The following is a 16,387-nucleotide window of genomic DNA, read 5'->3' on the forward strand; positions in this document are numbered from 1 at the left end:
GCGTGGTCGGAAATCATCGGTGTGCTTTGTGAGTGTGTGTGTTTTGGAGGAGAAGAAGAAGAAGCACTTTGTCTTTTGCATCCTGTTGAGAAAGTGCAAGTAAGATTATTTGCATTTCATTTTCCTGGAACGTGTAGCTGCTTGACATGAAAACGTTTGCGTAATTTAACCGCATTTGCATTTGGAGATAAATCAAATAAGCTGTGAATGAGCAAATAAGTAGCTACCTGGGTATTCTCCATTCATTCAGCAGGCCGTCTGCTGCTCTTTGTCACAGAGCAGCTAGCGTTAGCATAGCTTGCATTTAACACGCAAACGCTTCTGCTGTTTTTGGTTGCATGCATGTCTTTTACATGCATACTATTAATTTTGCAGTTAGCAAATAAGTTCATATTTTCTATTTAGTGCGTTTGGCTGTATGCTCAAACCCTTTGTCAGAGTTTACTGCAGACCGTAGAAAGCGGCTGAGACGCAATATTTGTAAATACATGCATACTTGTAAACAGAAACGTAATGTAATACAAGGACACTGAAAAGAACACTTATACAATATGACATGCATTATTTGAAGATACTCAAGCTGATATTCCTTAAAGTAATTTGATAACTGGAAAACGTTTTACCATTTCCTTTGAGTCACTATAAAAAAATAACAGACCGATATATTGACCAATATAAGCGTTATTGTATTTAATGGCTGATACATTTAAAAAAACGTGTTCTCAGTGAAGCACATCTCTCATTTAAAAAACTTTACATTTCCAACTATAAACTTACGTTTCCTGGCTCTACTAAGAAACATCACTTCTCAACCTTAAATGGAGCAGTTTTTGTGATGACTGAAAAGCCCCAGTTTGTTGTATTGGAATAAAGGCAAATATTAACTATTTTCAATTCCCCCAAAAATATGTTTTTCCTTAAACAGTAATGCCCAAAAATGTTATAAAACAAAATTCACGAAATTCCCTGAATCCAAGGTGATATCCTCAAATTGCTTGTTTTGCCCAACCAGAAGCACAATGATACAGAACAAAAAAAGCAATTTCTTTCTCTACAGTTAAACCTGCAGATTTGTTGGCCTTGATGACAGTTGAGTTTCTGACTTGTGTGTTGTTATAGCATTTGCCACTTCTATAACAATCTGTTTTGTTTTTCCAGCGGCTCGTGTGCTGTTGTGTGTGCGTGTTGTGTGTCTGCAAAGTGTGTTTGGAGCCAGGGCCAATTTAAGTATGAAGAGAGGAAAGAAGACAGAGGATGCAGCTGCAGATGAGGAAAATGACACAGGCTCTGGTACTACAGCTGTTCTCTACATTAAAACCCTTACACACATTGTCCTGACTTAAATATGTGGCCTGACCCTATGTCTTTATTTCACCTGATAGCTTCAGCAAAGAAAACAAAGAAGGCGAAAGAGCCAGAGGCCCCGATACTGTACGAGGATCCTCCGGACAAAATGACCTGCAAAGATGGACGTGAAGCCAACATGAAGATCACTTCCTGGAACGTCGACGGTCTGAGGGCATGGGTGAAAAAGAATGGCCTGGATGTGAGTTAACAATGAATATAAGCAACATAAAGGATTTCCTGAGTTAAGTATTCAGATTGGTTTTAATGGAAAATGCTTGTGTTCTCCCTTCCAGTGGGTGCGTGAGGAGTCTCCAGATGTTTTGTGTCTGCAGGAGACAAAGTGTGCAGAAAAGTCCCTCCCTGCTGCCATCACATCCATGCCCGAGTATCCTTACAAATATTGGGCATCGTCCGATGAAAAGGAGGGTTACAGTGGTGTGGCCATGCTCTGCAAGACTGAACCCATCAAGGTCACCTATGGCATTGGTGAGTGGTGTCTTTAACTGTTTTCATTTAAACCATGGGCTTTTAATAATCTTTCAAATGCAGGGCATCATTTTAACTGAGTTTGCCAAGTACAGCTACAAACTGGGGGCAGTCATTTCTTAAAGTCTCCACTGGTTGTGATGCAACTGCTCCAACATGCTGCACATAATCCCTGTCAAATTCAAACTTGTTGCCTTTGCACTTTTGTATTACTGGAACTGAATACAACTTAAACTGAACCTTCTCTACCTTTCTCCAGGTAAAGAAGAGCATGACAAGGAGGGCCGTGTCATCACTGCCGAGTTCCCCACCTTTTACCTGGTGACCACCTATGTGCCAAACTCCGGCAGAGGCCTTGTGCGCCTAGATTACCGCAAAACCTGGGACGTGGACTTCCGGGCGTACCTGAGCGAGCTGGACATACAGAAGCCCCTAGTGCTGTGTGGTGACCTTAATGTCGCACACCAGGAGATCGACCTGAAGAACCCCAAGGGGAACAAGAAAAACGCAGGCTTCACCCCTGACGAGCGCGAAGGCTTCACCCAACTGCTAGAGTCCGGTTTCACCGACAGCTTCCGCGAGCTCTACCCGGAGCAGACCAACGCCTACACCTTCTGGACCTACATGATGAACTCCCGCTCCAAGAACGTGGGCTGGAGGCTCGATTACTTCGTGCTGTCGTCCAGCCTGCTGCCGGGCCTGTGCGACTGCAAGATCCGCAACAAGGCCTTGGGAAGCGACCACTGCCCCATCAGCCTGCACATAGCTGTGTAGCTCAAAGTTTTACATGACCTTTACCGTTTTCTTACTACTGCCATTCAGAATCGGGTGAAACTATCACGTATACCAGTGTTTGATAGAGTGAGGTGTTCTTACATGTGCTGTCAAAACTCACTATTTCAGTAGGCTAGGCAGGAGCTTAGATGTGTAGTACTTTTAAATCAAAGTTTTCACATGAAACCTTCAAATAATGACTCCAAAGCACAACGCCCATTTATCCTGTTAATGCAATTAAAGTCTGTCATTAAAACAAAACACCTAATCATTGACAAAGCGCGTTCCGGTTTGGTTACTGATAAAAGGTTTAGAGGCTCTCCAGTTTGTTGAGTTTGTTCGGCGTTGCTTTACCAAGAAGCTAAATGCGAATAGTGGAAAACAAAAACCTTTGAGGCGAGCATAAAGAGAGTAAAAGACAAAACAGTTTTTCAACAGTGACCCGTAACTGGCTACAAACAAGCCTCCATGCTTTACTGCAGTATGTTTGTGTGTTGCTGTCTGAAACTAAACCACTTTTGCGATGGTTGTGATGTGTTAAAGCCCATTATGTTTGAAGCTTCTTTTCCAAAGCAGTGTTCAATTTATTTTTTTGTAAAACATGCTCACAATAAAGATTGGATTTATGTAAAACTTTATTCTGTTCGTTATTTGATGACTGACTCAAGATGATTGGACAGATTAGCTACACCACAATGCAACTGAAAATAACACATTCCTCTGCTCAGTGTGCTTAAATCTACAGCTCAGGGAAAGATTGAAACATTTTTCTTAAATCTCAATCTCTACATATATGGTAACCATTCCATTCCAGTGTCTGTTGAATTCCAACACAGAAATGTTGTCAGTAGTTCATAAAATAAAATTGAAATGTTCATTTTACTATAAATAGTAAAACCAGAGAAACTGATAATGCTGCAGTGTAAGCAATGCTTAATTGTTTCCAGAGCTGTAGCTAGAACACATTTTCTAAACAATATAAAGTCATAATCTAAGTACAGTTACTTTTTGTCCTATTCTAATCTATAGCGTCAAACTATACCCTTCAAAATATTAAATATTCAATCTCAAATTAAAAACCTTGACTATGTTAACTTCATGCTATGTGTCCGTTGATGCATTTTGAGATTGTACGACTGTCTGAACCCCTTCCCACACTCGACACAGAGGTATGGTTTTTCCCCTGAATGTGTTCGCTGGTGCCTCTTCAGGCGGTTGGCACTGAGGAAGCTCTTGTCACAATCGGTGCACGAGTACGGCCGGACTCCGGTGTGGTAGCGCAGATGTATGGTCAGGTAGCACGACTGAGTGAATCTCTTGCCACAGTGGGGGCACTGAAAGGGCTTGTGGCCCGTGTGGAAACGTTCGTGCTTCAGAAGCTCGGCGTGGGAAAAGAAGCCCTTCCCGCAGTCAGAGCAGAGGAATGGCCGCTCGCCTGAATGAGTCAGCTCGTGTCTTATCAACGTCGCCTTATAGACAAAACTCTTGTCACACTGCGAGCAGCTGAAAACGTTTTCCCTGGTGTGGCACCGCTCGTGCTTCTTCATGTTCCGTTCCCTCTTGAAGCTTTTGCCACAGAAAGAACACATGAAGGGCATTTCCTCTGAGTGGATCTTCATGTGGCTCAGCAAACCACCATTGTAGAGAAATCCTTTGCCACACTGTGTGCATATGTGCGGCCGCTCCTTTTGATGGATGCGCTGATGTGCGGTGAGAGCTGCCCGGTAGGCGAAGCTCTTCCCGCAGTTGCAGGTGTGCACTCTTTCTTCCTGGTGAGTTTGGAGGTGCCTGTTGAGGTAGCTGGCACATCTGAAGCCCAGGTCACAGCGAGGGCATTTGTAAGAGAGCTCCACCTTGTCAGCATCCTCGCCGTGCGTTTTTAGGTGTCTTACAAGTGCAGACTTCCAGGCAAACGCCCGGCCACACTCTGAACACAGATACTCGCCGTTCTCCATGTGGGTGCTCTTGTGCTCCCTCTGAGCCACCAGCGACTTAAAGACCTCCCCGCAGATCAGGCACTCATACCTGCGCCCCGACTTGTGCGTCTGCCTGTGCCTCTCCAGCGACTGTTTGAAGGAGAACCGCCGTCCGCATTGAGAACACAAGAAGGGCTGCTCGCCTGTGTGGATGCGCTGATGGGCTTTCAGTAAGGACTGGAACTTAAAGCTCTTCTCACAGTCAGCACAACTAAAACGTCCCTCTTCATCTGTAAGGGGCTGAAAGGACATCTCGTCATCCTCAGCCTCAACAGAGTGGATTTTTTCAATGTGCTGCTGGACCTTTGCTTCTTCTGTGTGCTGAAAGGAGCACTTAGGACAGTGGATCCCAGTCGATGAGCCATCTGCCACAAAACCTGTTTGAAAAATAGAATAACAGTGTTAGGAGTTTTTCTTAGAGCCATCAAAAGGGATTTAATGGCGCATTTCCACTACAGCGCGGAGCGTGGTTGTTTTTGGTTGCGTTTCCACTAGGCGTAGTTCCGGCTAGCGGGTACTTTTTCACAGTTTTTCTGGCTCTCCAAAATCGAGGTTCTTTCCGGGCCAACAACCGGGCTGAGTATGCTAAACTAGTGAGAGAATTGCTGGCAACTACAACAAAAAGAACATATTTTACCGTGATTTAATTGTAATACACGTTTCAAAATACAACCATAATTAAAAACCATGAATAAATGCTTTGACAAGTCTGCAGACAAGACGGCAGGCGAAAAACCTTTTAAAATGCGTGTTTGTGTCGAGAACTAAAAAAGGATTGCAAAGAATCAGTTGGAAATGTTCTTGTAAAAATAAGTTTTAAAAGCTGTGCAATATTGACCTGTAATGTATCCAATATATAATAAAGCAGCCTTTCAAAGCACTTAAGGACATTCAACGTAAAAGACCTTTAACTATGGTGATGCTGACAATACCATTTACATATTAGGCAGGTTACTGTCATTACAGGTTATTTCAGCATGCATGACTTTGTAGTTTATTTTCTCTTTTTGTCTGACTTCTTTTATTTACATTAGTTTACCAATATTTCAAGAAATAAATCCATCTTTTATCTCATGCAAATTGTACTCATTCAAGCAATTTCACTTTAGTATAGCGAATACATTATTGTATATGTTATGTGGCGTTTAAGTCCTTGTAATAACTGTGATTGTGAAAGATCAATAGAATATATTTATAAAAGTGAACTCACTCTCATCACCGTCCTTCGATGAGACCATGGATGACCCATAAGAGTGCTCAGCACTGTTAAAGAGACAGGAGAAAATGAGATGAAACGTTTGATCAGGATATTATATATTACATTCAATTTACTAATCCTGTCCTAAAAACAGGATCTCAAGAAAAAACATTTGTGAGACAATAGAACGGGTTTTTACCAAGTGAAAGGCGAAGGCTTCAGGTCTGGGGGGTTGGCCTTGGTGATATCCATCCTTCTTTTAGTGGCCATGTGCTTTTGTAAATTTATCACCCGGATCTTCATGGTGGGTTTGCGTTTGCGGCCACTTGTGCGGACCTTCACTAGGGAAACGACTTCATTGTCAAGTTCAGGGGCCGTGCCTTCAGGCTCAGAGGTGGGAGGCTCACTGCTCTGAACCTCTGCGTTCTCTGGATCAGGATCTGCGTTATCAACACTCACATTGCCGTTATCTAAAACCACCTCAAGCCCATCATTATGGCTCTCAGGCAGATTATTTGCATTGTGATCATCAGTGTGAGTTTTCACGTGCCTTGCGAGGGCCAGCTCCCAGTTAAATGTCTTGTTGCATTGATCACACATGTAAACGCCGTCTTCCATGTGTGTCTGCTTGTGCTCTGTGCGGGCTGACAGAGAGTGGAAGGTCTCTCTGCAGATCCGGCAGCTGTACTTTTGTCCAGTTTTGTGCGTGTGTCTGTGTCTGTCAAGAGACTGCCTGAAAGAGAAGCAGCGACCGCAGTCATTGCACCGATGGGGGCGTTCACCAGTGTGGATGACCCTGTGGGCGATTAGCGAAGAGGCAAACTTAAATTTCTTCTCGCAGTCTGGGCAGTCATTAAGTCCAACCGAGATTTCTTGTTGGGAAGGTGCCAGAACGTTGTCGTTATCCTCTGAATGGATTGAGTTTTCCAAACTGCTTAAATATTTTGGTTGTATTGCTTCTTCCCTTGCTTCAGCCACTTCTTCTTCCATTGTTGTCTCTGCAGGAAGCACTACCAGCGAATCTTCAGGCACCATGCTAGTGTCCGTTCCTTCAAAGCTGTTTTCGCCCATCACCACCTTGATGTCATCGCTTGTGTCTAATTCGACCTCTGCGTAATCCGTCACTGTGATTATTTCAACTGCTACGTCATTCACGAACGATGCAGTGTGCCTGTCATCACTGAGGCCTTGCAGTAGATCTGATTGGTCGGGATGTTCTTTAGGTTTTGCCACTCTACTGGGGGGAATTGCAGAGAGGGAGGACAGGATGCCGTTGTCCATGCTAGAAGGTGGAACTGCACAGAAAAATACAAAAATAACACAAAAGGTATCATCATAGAGCTCTCTAAGTGAAAGATAAAAGATGCTGTTGTGCAAAGGGACTTACCATGTTGCTCTAAATGCCCAAGGTGTTTGTGGTGCTGGAGCAATTTGTTCAGGTATGTAGGCTCAGCTACCAAATGCACCCAATCGTCCAAGAAATAGCATTCGGCTCCAAGCCAGGAAATAGTCTGTGGATAATGCATGAAGACGCACATCACACTATATCCAATATAATTAAAAGAATGTAACTTAAAAAGTAGGAAACCAAGACATCCCATTTGTAGATAAAGGGGACAGCTTGGATGTTTGAAAGCGGAGTTGTATAAGGTATAATACACTAAAAATAATACATAATGAGTGTATTACCTTAAGTGGATGCATTGGCAACAATGTGCTGCTTTGTTAGGGGGTGACAGCAACACCTACCAAAGGACCGACTTAAAAAAATGTCATTTCATTTTCATTTAATCGTTTGAATCGGGACAGTGCACATTGATGAACACTTTAAAACAAAATAATGCTTACAAGTGTAAATGAGCCGGATTTTAGCTTTGAGCTAATTTCCATCCATAGTCCTGTCATATACAACATATAAGAACATTACATGTATATACATAGCAAAAATAAATACATATGTAATGTAAATCAATATCAGTTAGGTATATGCTATATTAAGAATATTTTCCACTACTTTAGCATGCCACGAGGCAGCTCAATATACATTTCGGAAAATATTCTTAATATAGCGTATACCTAACTGATATTGATTTACATTACATATGTATTTATTTTTGCTATGTATATACATGTCATGTTCTTATATGTTGTATGTGACGGGACTATGGATGCTTTAGCATGCCACGAGGCAGCTCAATATACGTTTCCTACGAGGATCTGAAGCCTTAATGTATGCTCACCTTGAAGCCACCAGATATTGGAAAAAATAAGTTGGGAAAATTACTACTTTATTTAGTTATTAGTATAGCTAATCTCAATTTTCAATGTTTTTCAGTATCTGGTTATTCAAAGTGAGCAAGCTAGAACAGGCCGCCAATTAGCATGGCACCCTCTTGCAAACACTGTCAATTTGCATAAACTTAAACTTATATTGATTTATTTAGGGGCCTAAAAAAAACGTTTTACTGCTGCCGCAATCACAGCAGCAGATTGTTTAACTGACCACTGGTACTACTATCTGCTTTCCCAAACTTTTATCAAATATAGGTTATACACTGACTATCGCTTATGCACGTATTCTTTGATGGTGACATACTGTTTACTTGTTATTAAAATGATCTTCCTCACCTGCTCGAGGTCAGGAACTGGCAACAGCTGAGCCAGCCGACAAAGGAACTCTGAAAACAGCATCTTCAAATCACTGTCATACTGAGGTCCATACTCAGCAGGGAAGACCTCCTTTAGAAGAAAAAAAAAAAGAACCTTTGACTGAATTTAGCTTAATTTCACGAGTAACGGCAAACAACATGTACAGGTGGATATTGTTCCACAGAAGAGTAAGTGATACCATCTTACCGAGAAAAAGTCTTGTCTCTCTTTGGGATCTTTGAGCAGAGTCTGGATCAACTCGAGAAAGTTAATCACCACTTCCTCCTCTTGGGATTCTTTCACCTAAAACATTGGCATGACAGTTACAGATAATACAAGTCTGGTACTGGATAATTTTCCTATGTGTTGCTGATTAACTTGTTGCCACAACTTCTCCTTACAATACTTGATCTAAGACAGGGGTGTCCAAACTACGGCCCGGGGGCAAAATGCGGCCCTCAGCAAATTCAAAAATTAGAATGGAATATGGCCCACACATGAAACTTGTGCTTGTCTTATATTGTACTTCTTAACTATAAATGTAAAAATATATTACACAGTAGTGTTCATCTGTTAATAAGACCACTTTTCTAATAAATTCAGTTGGAAACATTTTCTAACATATCTTAGTTGATAAGAAAAAAGCCCAATGACTTATTTACATAACAAGCTTGAAATACACCCTTCCTATTTCTCCTTATTATAATCAATCTGAGGCTTCTGTTTTAAAGGATGAGCTGCCAACACTCACAAGCATAATTTACCTACATTTAATTGATTTTGCTAACTTATAACTGAACTTATGAGGCAATATACCTCTAGTGAGTGGCCCAGCCCTTCGTATATTTTTCTGTATGTGGCCCTTGGTGAAAAAACTTTGGACACCCCTGATCTAAGAGGTAAAAATTATTTGAAACTGACTGATCTAAACTGTAGACTCTATCATTTACCAGAGTGGGGTGTGGGGATTTAATCTGGTCCAGATGAGACAAGATGAAGTCAGGATCCATAAACTGTTCACTCCGACACAGCTCTAGAATATACTGATGAGGAGAAATAGACAAACGTTGTGATAGAATACGCATGTGATCACAATACAGTTCATACATCATTAGTTGCCTTTTTAAGTCTTGTTCCATCTTAAAGACATATAAAATACGCTATGAATGCCTTGTGTCCTCTCCACTGTGACTCACCCTTGCTCTTAATCCCAGGTTAAGTTGTATCCTGTGCTTGCACATTAGTAGCTCTGGGACCATGTCCATCACAAAAGAGACAAACTCTGCCAGTTTCCAGTAGTTCATGACATCTTGTTTCTTCAAAATATGCCACATAGAGGCAGACATAAGTTGGAAAGGTGGGACCAGGAGGCGCAGTGACGCAAGAGGTAAAGGCTCACCTAAAACAGAAAAACAGAAAAGCCCTCAGACTGACAGTGAATGTAGCTGACCTATATGTCCTATTTATCCTAATTCAACTGAACTAATATGCAATTGGTCTACAAAACAAAAATCTAGTGTTATAGTTAATGGTCATACATATTGGATTGTTCAATGATGTCAGACTGAGGCTGTAATTTACAGTTAATACTGAAGTCAGTCTAGTATTAATTTGGTGAAATTGATTTGCACAATAAAATGATGTATGATGAGTCATAACATACAAACCCCCACGGAAATAACAAGAGTACTTTTTAAGATGCTATGTTGTCCATCCCCAAGTTTCGTTCAAGCACCAGGACCATGCTTTTGTTTATTCCCTTACTGTTGCAGGAATAGCGATGTGTTTTTAATTCAACCTTAACAGAAACACTGAGTGCATGTTCAATAAAGACAACGTTGCTCTAATAAAGTAAACTAGAGTAATGCCAAGTTGTGTATAGCCTGTACATAACTTACACTTACTCGCCATTAAATTATACCAATCATATTCATATGGAAATATCTTTATATACAAACAAACATACAGTCTATGGACATTGTGCATGCAGTATTATATGCGATGCTATATCTAACAAGTAAAGGTAAAGTTACTAACCGATAATCAGTATGCTAGTTTACGAAGCTAACCTGGCTAGAGTAAAAGCTGTGATAACAGTCAACGTTATCTGAAATATCAACGACTTTTCCCACAAAAAAGTTGTTCTCTAAATCTTTCTCGGTTTCTTAGCAAACAAACCTTTTGTAACAGCCATGAAGACACTTGAGTCCATCTTGTCGGTGTTGACAGTAGGAGTAACTGTTAGCTGGTGTTAGCTGCTTTGAGCTAACTAGCTACCCATCCACAGTAAGCTAGTACCAAGAGTAACAAGACGACACAGCTATGCCAAGGATACTACAAAACTCCTCTCTGAATGAGAGGGGCACTACATGGAAACGTATAAGTACTCAAAAGTATTATGGTAGAATTCATATGTCAGGAACCCCTTCTTCCTATATGGTTTTAATGGTAGGCCAGGTAACATTTGCTCTGTGTTACTGCCACCTGTTGGTCATCACCAATAGTTTTATTTTGCATTGCTGAGCGACCTGAATCTGAAAATGTAGAGAGATTTTGGATTTCTGGAATAGAGGTGCCACGTTCTTTGTGATCCAACAAACCACAACAATGTAGCCACACTAGGAATGACTTTACTCTTCATTAACATCTTTGAAGACCAAAAAGAATAATACTTATATTTCGCCACTTCCAATCAACCAACAGCCAAAATAATAACCCAGTTAAAATTAATACAGACAGTAAGAGCTTAGTAGCCTACATCTTACCATGCAACCAAAGTTGGTTGATGAACACAGACTCAAACACAAGAATACAGAAGCCTAAGCATCGGAGAGGCTATCCTCACTATTCTTGATCCCATTACCTATGTTTTTATAGATCTATTTATTTTCGTTAGATAATTGTGTTTCCAAGAAGAATTGAAAATTGCTTTAAATAAAAAATGGTTTATGGTTTTAAGCTAACCGTTCAATACAGTAAATAATGAAATTGTAAGGCAAATTAAATACACCATTCAAGGTGTTCAAGGCCAAAAAGCCAACATTGAATGCCCGTAGCCTTAAAATCCTCAAGCAGCACTGCATTAACAACTGACTTCATTTCTGTAATATTATCACGGGAGGTTATGATGAACCAACCCAGTGTGTGTGTGTGTGTGTGTGTGTGTGTGTGTGTGTGTGTGTGTGTGTGTGTGTGTGTGTGTGTGTGTGTGTGTGTGTGTGTGTGTGTGTGTGTGTGTGTGTGTGTAGGGAGAAGGGGGTAAGTTGAGCCAGTGGGTAAGTTGAACCACCCCCTGTAACCAGGCAACGCCTTATAGTTGTAATCACGTGACCAGAAATTATGCAAGCTCTTCCCATTTCTCATTGCCTGTGAAAGAGAGATGCTCATTGCGGGACACAATAAACTAGAGAATGCAATTCCTGAAGAAATTGCTAGTGGGAATGCTTTAAGCTGAAAAGCTGACGCTAAACTGCTGTGTTGAAATGTAATGTGTAAGAAGAAAGTGAATAATTAAGGTCTGAGACCTAGGTCGGCGAAGACCCTATTGAAATCGGTCGCGCAGCGACCGATAAACCTTTGACCCCCGCAACTTATGTGAAAACTCACCAAATGTTGCACGCGCGTCAGAAGTGGTGCAACTTGCGATATGTAATCGGTTCCGGAACTTTGCGTAAAAAATTGCGTAGGCCACGCCCACTTCCATTTTTAACGTAAACTCCCCCCACTTTAACTTTCACGTAAACGAACGAAACTCGCTACGCATATCTAGGGTGCGGAGACAAACAAAAAAGCCTCTTGGAGGGGTATAAAATAACGTACAGGAAGTCGGACATTTTGAATTTTTCGTCCTCCGCACGAAATCTATCTTCTCCCAGGGACTTTATCCGTACGACTCGAAATTCGTCGGGTAGCGTCTCGAGACATGGGCAATTCAAAGTTATCACGGAAGTTTTTTTCTTTCGCACGGCGTAGCCGTGATTTGGCGCCAAAGTTCGCATTCGCTTGATGCTAGGCGATCCCTTGCCATGGAACACGATGATGTCATAACACCAACTGACATACTCAGAACGCCACCAAACTTCACATGGCGTTACCATGGCAACGCATCCCTCGCCATAAAACACGGTGTCGCTGTAACTCCAATGGACACGGTCCCATCGTCCCCCAATCTTCACTTTTATATCACCGGTCCATGCCTCAACAGCTCTACGTGAAATCTGAGATCTCACCGTATGCCGTTTCCATGGATGCGTATCCCTCGCCATAAAACACAATGTTGTCTTAAGTCAATGGAAAATGGTCCAAACTGCACCACACTTCAGATGATGGCTAAAGGTCCGGCCCTCAACAGCTCTACGCCAATTATGGGATGTCATCATATGCCGTTTCCATGGCAACGCATCCCTCGCCATAAAACACAATGTTGTCTTAACTCAATGGAAAAGGTTCCAAACTGCACCAGACTTCAGATGATGGCTAATGGTCTGGCCCTCAACAGCTCTACGTGAAATCTGAGATCTCACCATATGCCGTTTCCATGGCAACGCATCCCTCGCCATAAAACACAATGTTGTCTTAACTCAATGGAAAAGGTTCCAAACTGCACCAGACTTCAGATGATGGCTAATGGTCTGCCCCTCAACAGCTCTACGTGAAATCTGAGATCTCACCGTATGCCGTTTCCATGGCAACGCATCCCTCGCCATAAAACACAATGTTATCTTAAGTCAATGGAAAATGATCCAAACTGCACCAGACTTCATATGATGGCTAATGGTCCGGCCCTCAACAGCTCTACGCCAATTATGGGATGTCATCATATGCCGTAGCCATGGCGACAGATCCCTCGCCATGAAACACTGTGTTGTCCTAACTCACTGGAAAAACGTCCAAACGGCACCAGACATCAGATGATGGCTAATGGTCCGGCCCTCAACAGCTCTACGCCAATTATGGGATGTCATCATATGCCGTTTCCATGGCAACGCATCCCTCGCCAAAAAACACAATGTTGTCTTAAGTCAATAGAAAATGATCCAAACTGCACCAGACTTCAGATGATGGCTACTAGTCCGGCCCTCAACACCTCAATATGACAATAGTGAGTTTTCCTCTAAAGCTGTTGCCATGGCAACGCACCCCTCGCCGTTAAGCACGATATTGCTATAACTCCTGTGTAAATGGTAAAAAAGTGTTCAAACTTTACATGTGTGCTAACGGTACAGCCCTAAAGACATATATGTGTCAGTTTTGAGATTTCGTCAAATGCCATTGCCATGGTAACAAAATGGTCGCCGTGAAACACGGTTTTCTCATAACTCCAGTTAACATGCTCCAAACGGCCCAGATCTTCACAGGTTTGATAACGATGCAGCCCTCAACACATCTAGGCGTATTATGGGGTGTCAATAAATGCCGTTGCCATGGCGACAGATCACTCACCATCAAACACAATGTTTATGATACTGCTGTAAATCCCATGTACGTTGTCCGATCGGCCTGAAACTTCCCACGTTTGCCAACGGCCGAGTCCTCGAGACACCTAGACACACACCTCGACGTGCGGACAACAGCCTGCGGAGCGTCGAAGACCCACTCAACGCTGCTTGCAGCTTTAATTAGGGTCTGAGACCTAGGTCGGCGAAGACCCTATTGAAATCGGTCGCGCAGCGACCAATACACTTTTGACCCCCGCAACATATGTGAAAACTCACCAAATTTTGCACACACGTCAGAAGTGCGCAAAATTGCGATGTATAATTGGTCCCGGAACTTTACGTAAAAAATTGCGTAGGCCACGCCCACTTCCGTTTTTAACGTTAACTCCCCCTACTTTAACTTTCACGTAAACGAACGAAACTGGCTACGCATATCTAGGGTGCGGAGACGAACAAAAAAGCCTCTTGGAGGGGTAAAAAATAACGTACAGGAAGTCGGCCATTTTGAATTTGGCGTCGAAAAAGGCGTCAAAAAATGCGATTTATCGCGTTTTTCGTCCTCCGCGCAAAATCTATCTTCTCCCAGGGACTTTATCCGTACGACTCGAAATTCGTCGGGTAGCATCTCGAGACATGGGCAATTCAAAGTTATCACGGAAGTTTTTTTCTTTCGCACGGCGCAGCCGTTATTTAGCACCAAAGTTTGCGTTCGCTCGATGCTAGGCCCATCCCTCGCCATGGAGCACGATGATGTCATAACGCCAACTGACATACTCAGAACGCCACCAAACTTCACGTGATGGTTAACACTGCGGCCCTGAACAGCTCTACGTCAAATTTGATGTTACTTAATATGGCGTTACCATGGCAATGAATCCCGCGCCAAAAAACACGAAGTTGCCGTTACTCCTATGAAAATGGTCCAAACGGCACCAGACTTCAGATGATGGCTAATGGTCTGGCCCTCAACAGCTCTACGTGAAATCTGAGATCTCATCGTATGCCATTTCCATGGCAACGAATCACTCGCCATAAAACACAATGTTGTCTTAATTCAATGGAAAATCGTCCAAACGGCACCACACTTCAGATGATGGCTAATGGTCCGGCCCTCAACAGCTCTACGCCAATTATGGGATGTCATCATATGCTGTTGCCATGGCGACAGATCCCTCACCATGAAACACGGTGTTGTCTTAACTCAATGGAAAATGGTCCAAACTGCACCAGACTTCATATGATGGCTACTAGTCCGGCCCTCAACAGCACTATGTCAATTATGGGATGTCATCATATGCCGTTTCCATGGCAACGCATCCTTCGCCATAAAACACAATGTTGTCTTAAATCAATGGAAAATCGTCAAAACGGCACCACACTTCAGATGACAGTTAATGGTCCGGCCCTCAACACCTCAATATGACAATAGTGAGTTTTCCTCAAAATCTGAGATCTCACCGTATGCCGTTTCCATGGCAACGCATCCCTCGCCGTAAAACACAATGTTGTCATAACTCCATGGAAAATGGCCCAAACTGCACCAGACTTCAGATGACAGTTAATGGTCCGGCCCTCAACAGCTCTACGTGAAATCTGAGATCTCATTGTATGCCGTTTCCATGGCAATGAATCACTCGCCATAAAACACGATGTTGTCTTAATTCAATGGAAAATCGTCAAAACGGCACCACACTTCAGATGACAGTTAATGGTCCGGCCCTCAACACCTCAATATGACAATAGTGAGTTTTCCTCAAAAGCTGTTGCCATGGCAACGCATCCCTCGCCGTTAAGCACGATATTGCTATAACTCCTGTGTAAATGGTAAAAAACTGTTCAAATTTCACATGTGTGCCAACCGTCAAGCCCTCGAGACATATATGTGTCAGTTTTGAGATTTCGTCAAATGTCGTTGCTATGGTAACAAAATGGTCGCTGTGAAACACGGTTTTCTCATAACTCCAGTTAACATGCTCCAAACGGCCCAGAACTTCACAGGTTTGATAACGATGCAGCCCTCAACACATCTAGGCATATTATGGGGTGTCATCAAATTCCGTTGCCATGGCGACAGATCACTCGCCATCAAACACAATGTTTATGATACTGCTGTAACTCGTACGTATGTATGTACGTTGTCCGATCGGCCTGAAACTTCCCACGTTTGCCAACGGCCGAGTCCTCGAGACACCTACACACACACCTCGACGTGCGGACAACAGCCTGCGGAGCGTCGAAGACCCGCTCAATGCTGCTTGCAGCTTTAATTTAGATTGAAATGATACATGAACACTGGGGGCTTGAATGTGTGATGAGAGAAGAAAAGAAAGTAAAAAGGCTTGGGAAAGCAGCAGAATATTTGAACTGCAAACTTTTTAACTAAATTGATGTTGAATGATCTGTCGCCATGCCAACGGCATTTGATGACATCCCATAATACGCTTAGATGCATTGATGGCTGCATCGTTACCAAACCTGTGAAGTTTTGGGCCATTTGGAGCATTTTTATGAGAAAACCG

The 16,387-nt window shown here is 42.6% G+C and overlaps 2 protein-coding genes across 3 annotated transcripts; one reads left to right on the forward strand and one right to left on the reverse strand.

The window, feature by feature from the left end:
- Position 1: 1 nt before the first annotated feature.
- On the forward strand, positions 2-3,245 carry apex1 (APEX nuclease (multifunctional DNA repair enzyme) 1). The gene is made up of 5 exons (XM_034133443.1): positions 2-99; positions 1,159-1,290; positions 1,383-1,546; positions 1,641-1,833; positions 2,093-3,245. The coding sequence occupies exons 2-5, from the start codon at positions 1,230-1,232 to the stop codon at positions 2,605-2,607; spliced, it is 933 nt and encodes a 310-aa protein (XP_033989334.1). The 5' UTR covers positions 2-99; positions 1,159-1,229; the 3' UTR covers positions 2,608-3,245.
- LOC117484941 (zinc finger protein 431-like) lies at positions 3,225-10,881 on the reverse strand. 2 transcript variants are annotated; one of them, XM_034133441.1, is made up of 9 exons: positions 10,609-10,881; positions 9,627-9,829; positions 9,381-9,473; positions 8,638-8,733; positions 8,410-8,520; positions 7,169-7,292; positions 5,981-7,076; positions 5,794-5,846; positions 3,225-4,960 (listed from the first exon to the last, which is right to left on the reverse strand). In XM_034133441.1, exons 1-9 carry the CDS (start codon positions 10,640-10,642, stop codon positions 3,693-3,695), a joined length of 3,078 nt encoding a protein of 1,025 aa, XP_033989332.1. In that variant the 5' UTR covers positions 10,643-10,881; the 3' UTR covers positions 3,225-3,692. The 2 variants fall into 2 exon arrangements, with proteins under 2 accessions (XP_033989332.1, XP_033989333.1); XM_034133442.1 differs by lacking the exons at positions 8,410-8,520; positions 8,638-8,733; positions 9,381-9,473; positions 9,627-9,829; positions 10,609-10,881 and adding an exon at positions 7,471-7,628.
- Positions 10,882-16,387: the final 5,506 nt, after the last annotated feature.

The sequence above is a fragment of the Trematomus bernacchii genome, unplaced genomic scaffold (genome assembly GCF_902827165.1).
Source record: "Trematomus bernacchii unplaced genomic scaffold, fTreBer1.1, whole genome shotgun sequence".
NCBI lineage: Eukaryota > Metazoa > Chordata > Actinopteri > Perciformes > Nototheniidae > Trematomus > Trematomus bernacchii.

Coding starts and splice junctions, on each gene's coding strand:
- apex1 (XM_034133443.1), top strand. CDS start 1,230: ATGAAGAGAGGAAAGAAGACAGAGGATGCAGCTGCAGATGAGGAAAAT. Junction 1,547..1,640: donor TGAAAAAGAATGGCCTGGAT/GTGAGTTAACAA, acceptor TCTCCCTTCCAG/TGGGTGCGTGAGGAGTCTCC. Junction 1,834..2,092: donor CAAGGTCACCTATGGCATTG/GTGAGTGGTGTC, acceptor ACCTTTCTCCAG/GTAAAGAAGAGCATGACAAG.
- LOC117484941 (XM_034133441.1), bottom strand. CDS start 10,642: ATGGACTCAAGTGTCTTCATGGCTGTTACAAAAG. Junction 8,734..9,380: donor AATCCCCACACCCCACTCTG/GTAAATGATAGA, acceptor CCAATGTTTTAG/GTGAAAGAATCCCAAGAGGA. Junction 8,521..8,637: donor AGAGACAAGACTTTTTCTCG/GTAAGATGGTAT, acceptor TTTCTTCTAAAG/GAGGTCTTCCCTGCTGAGTA.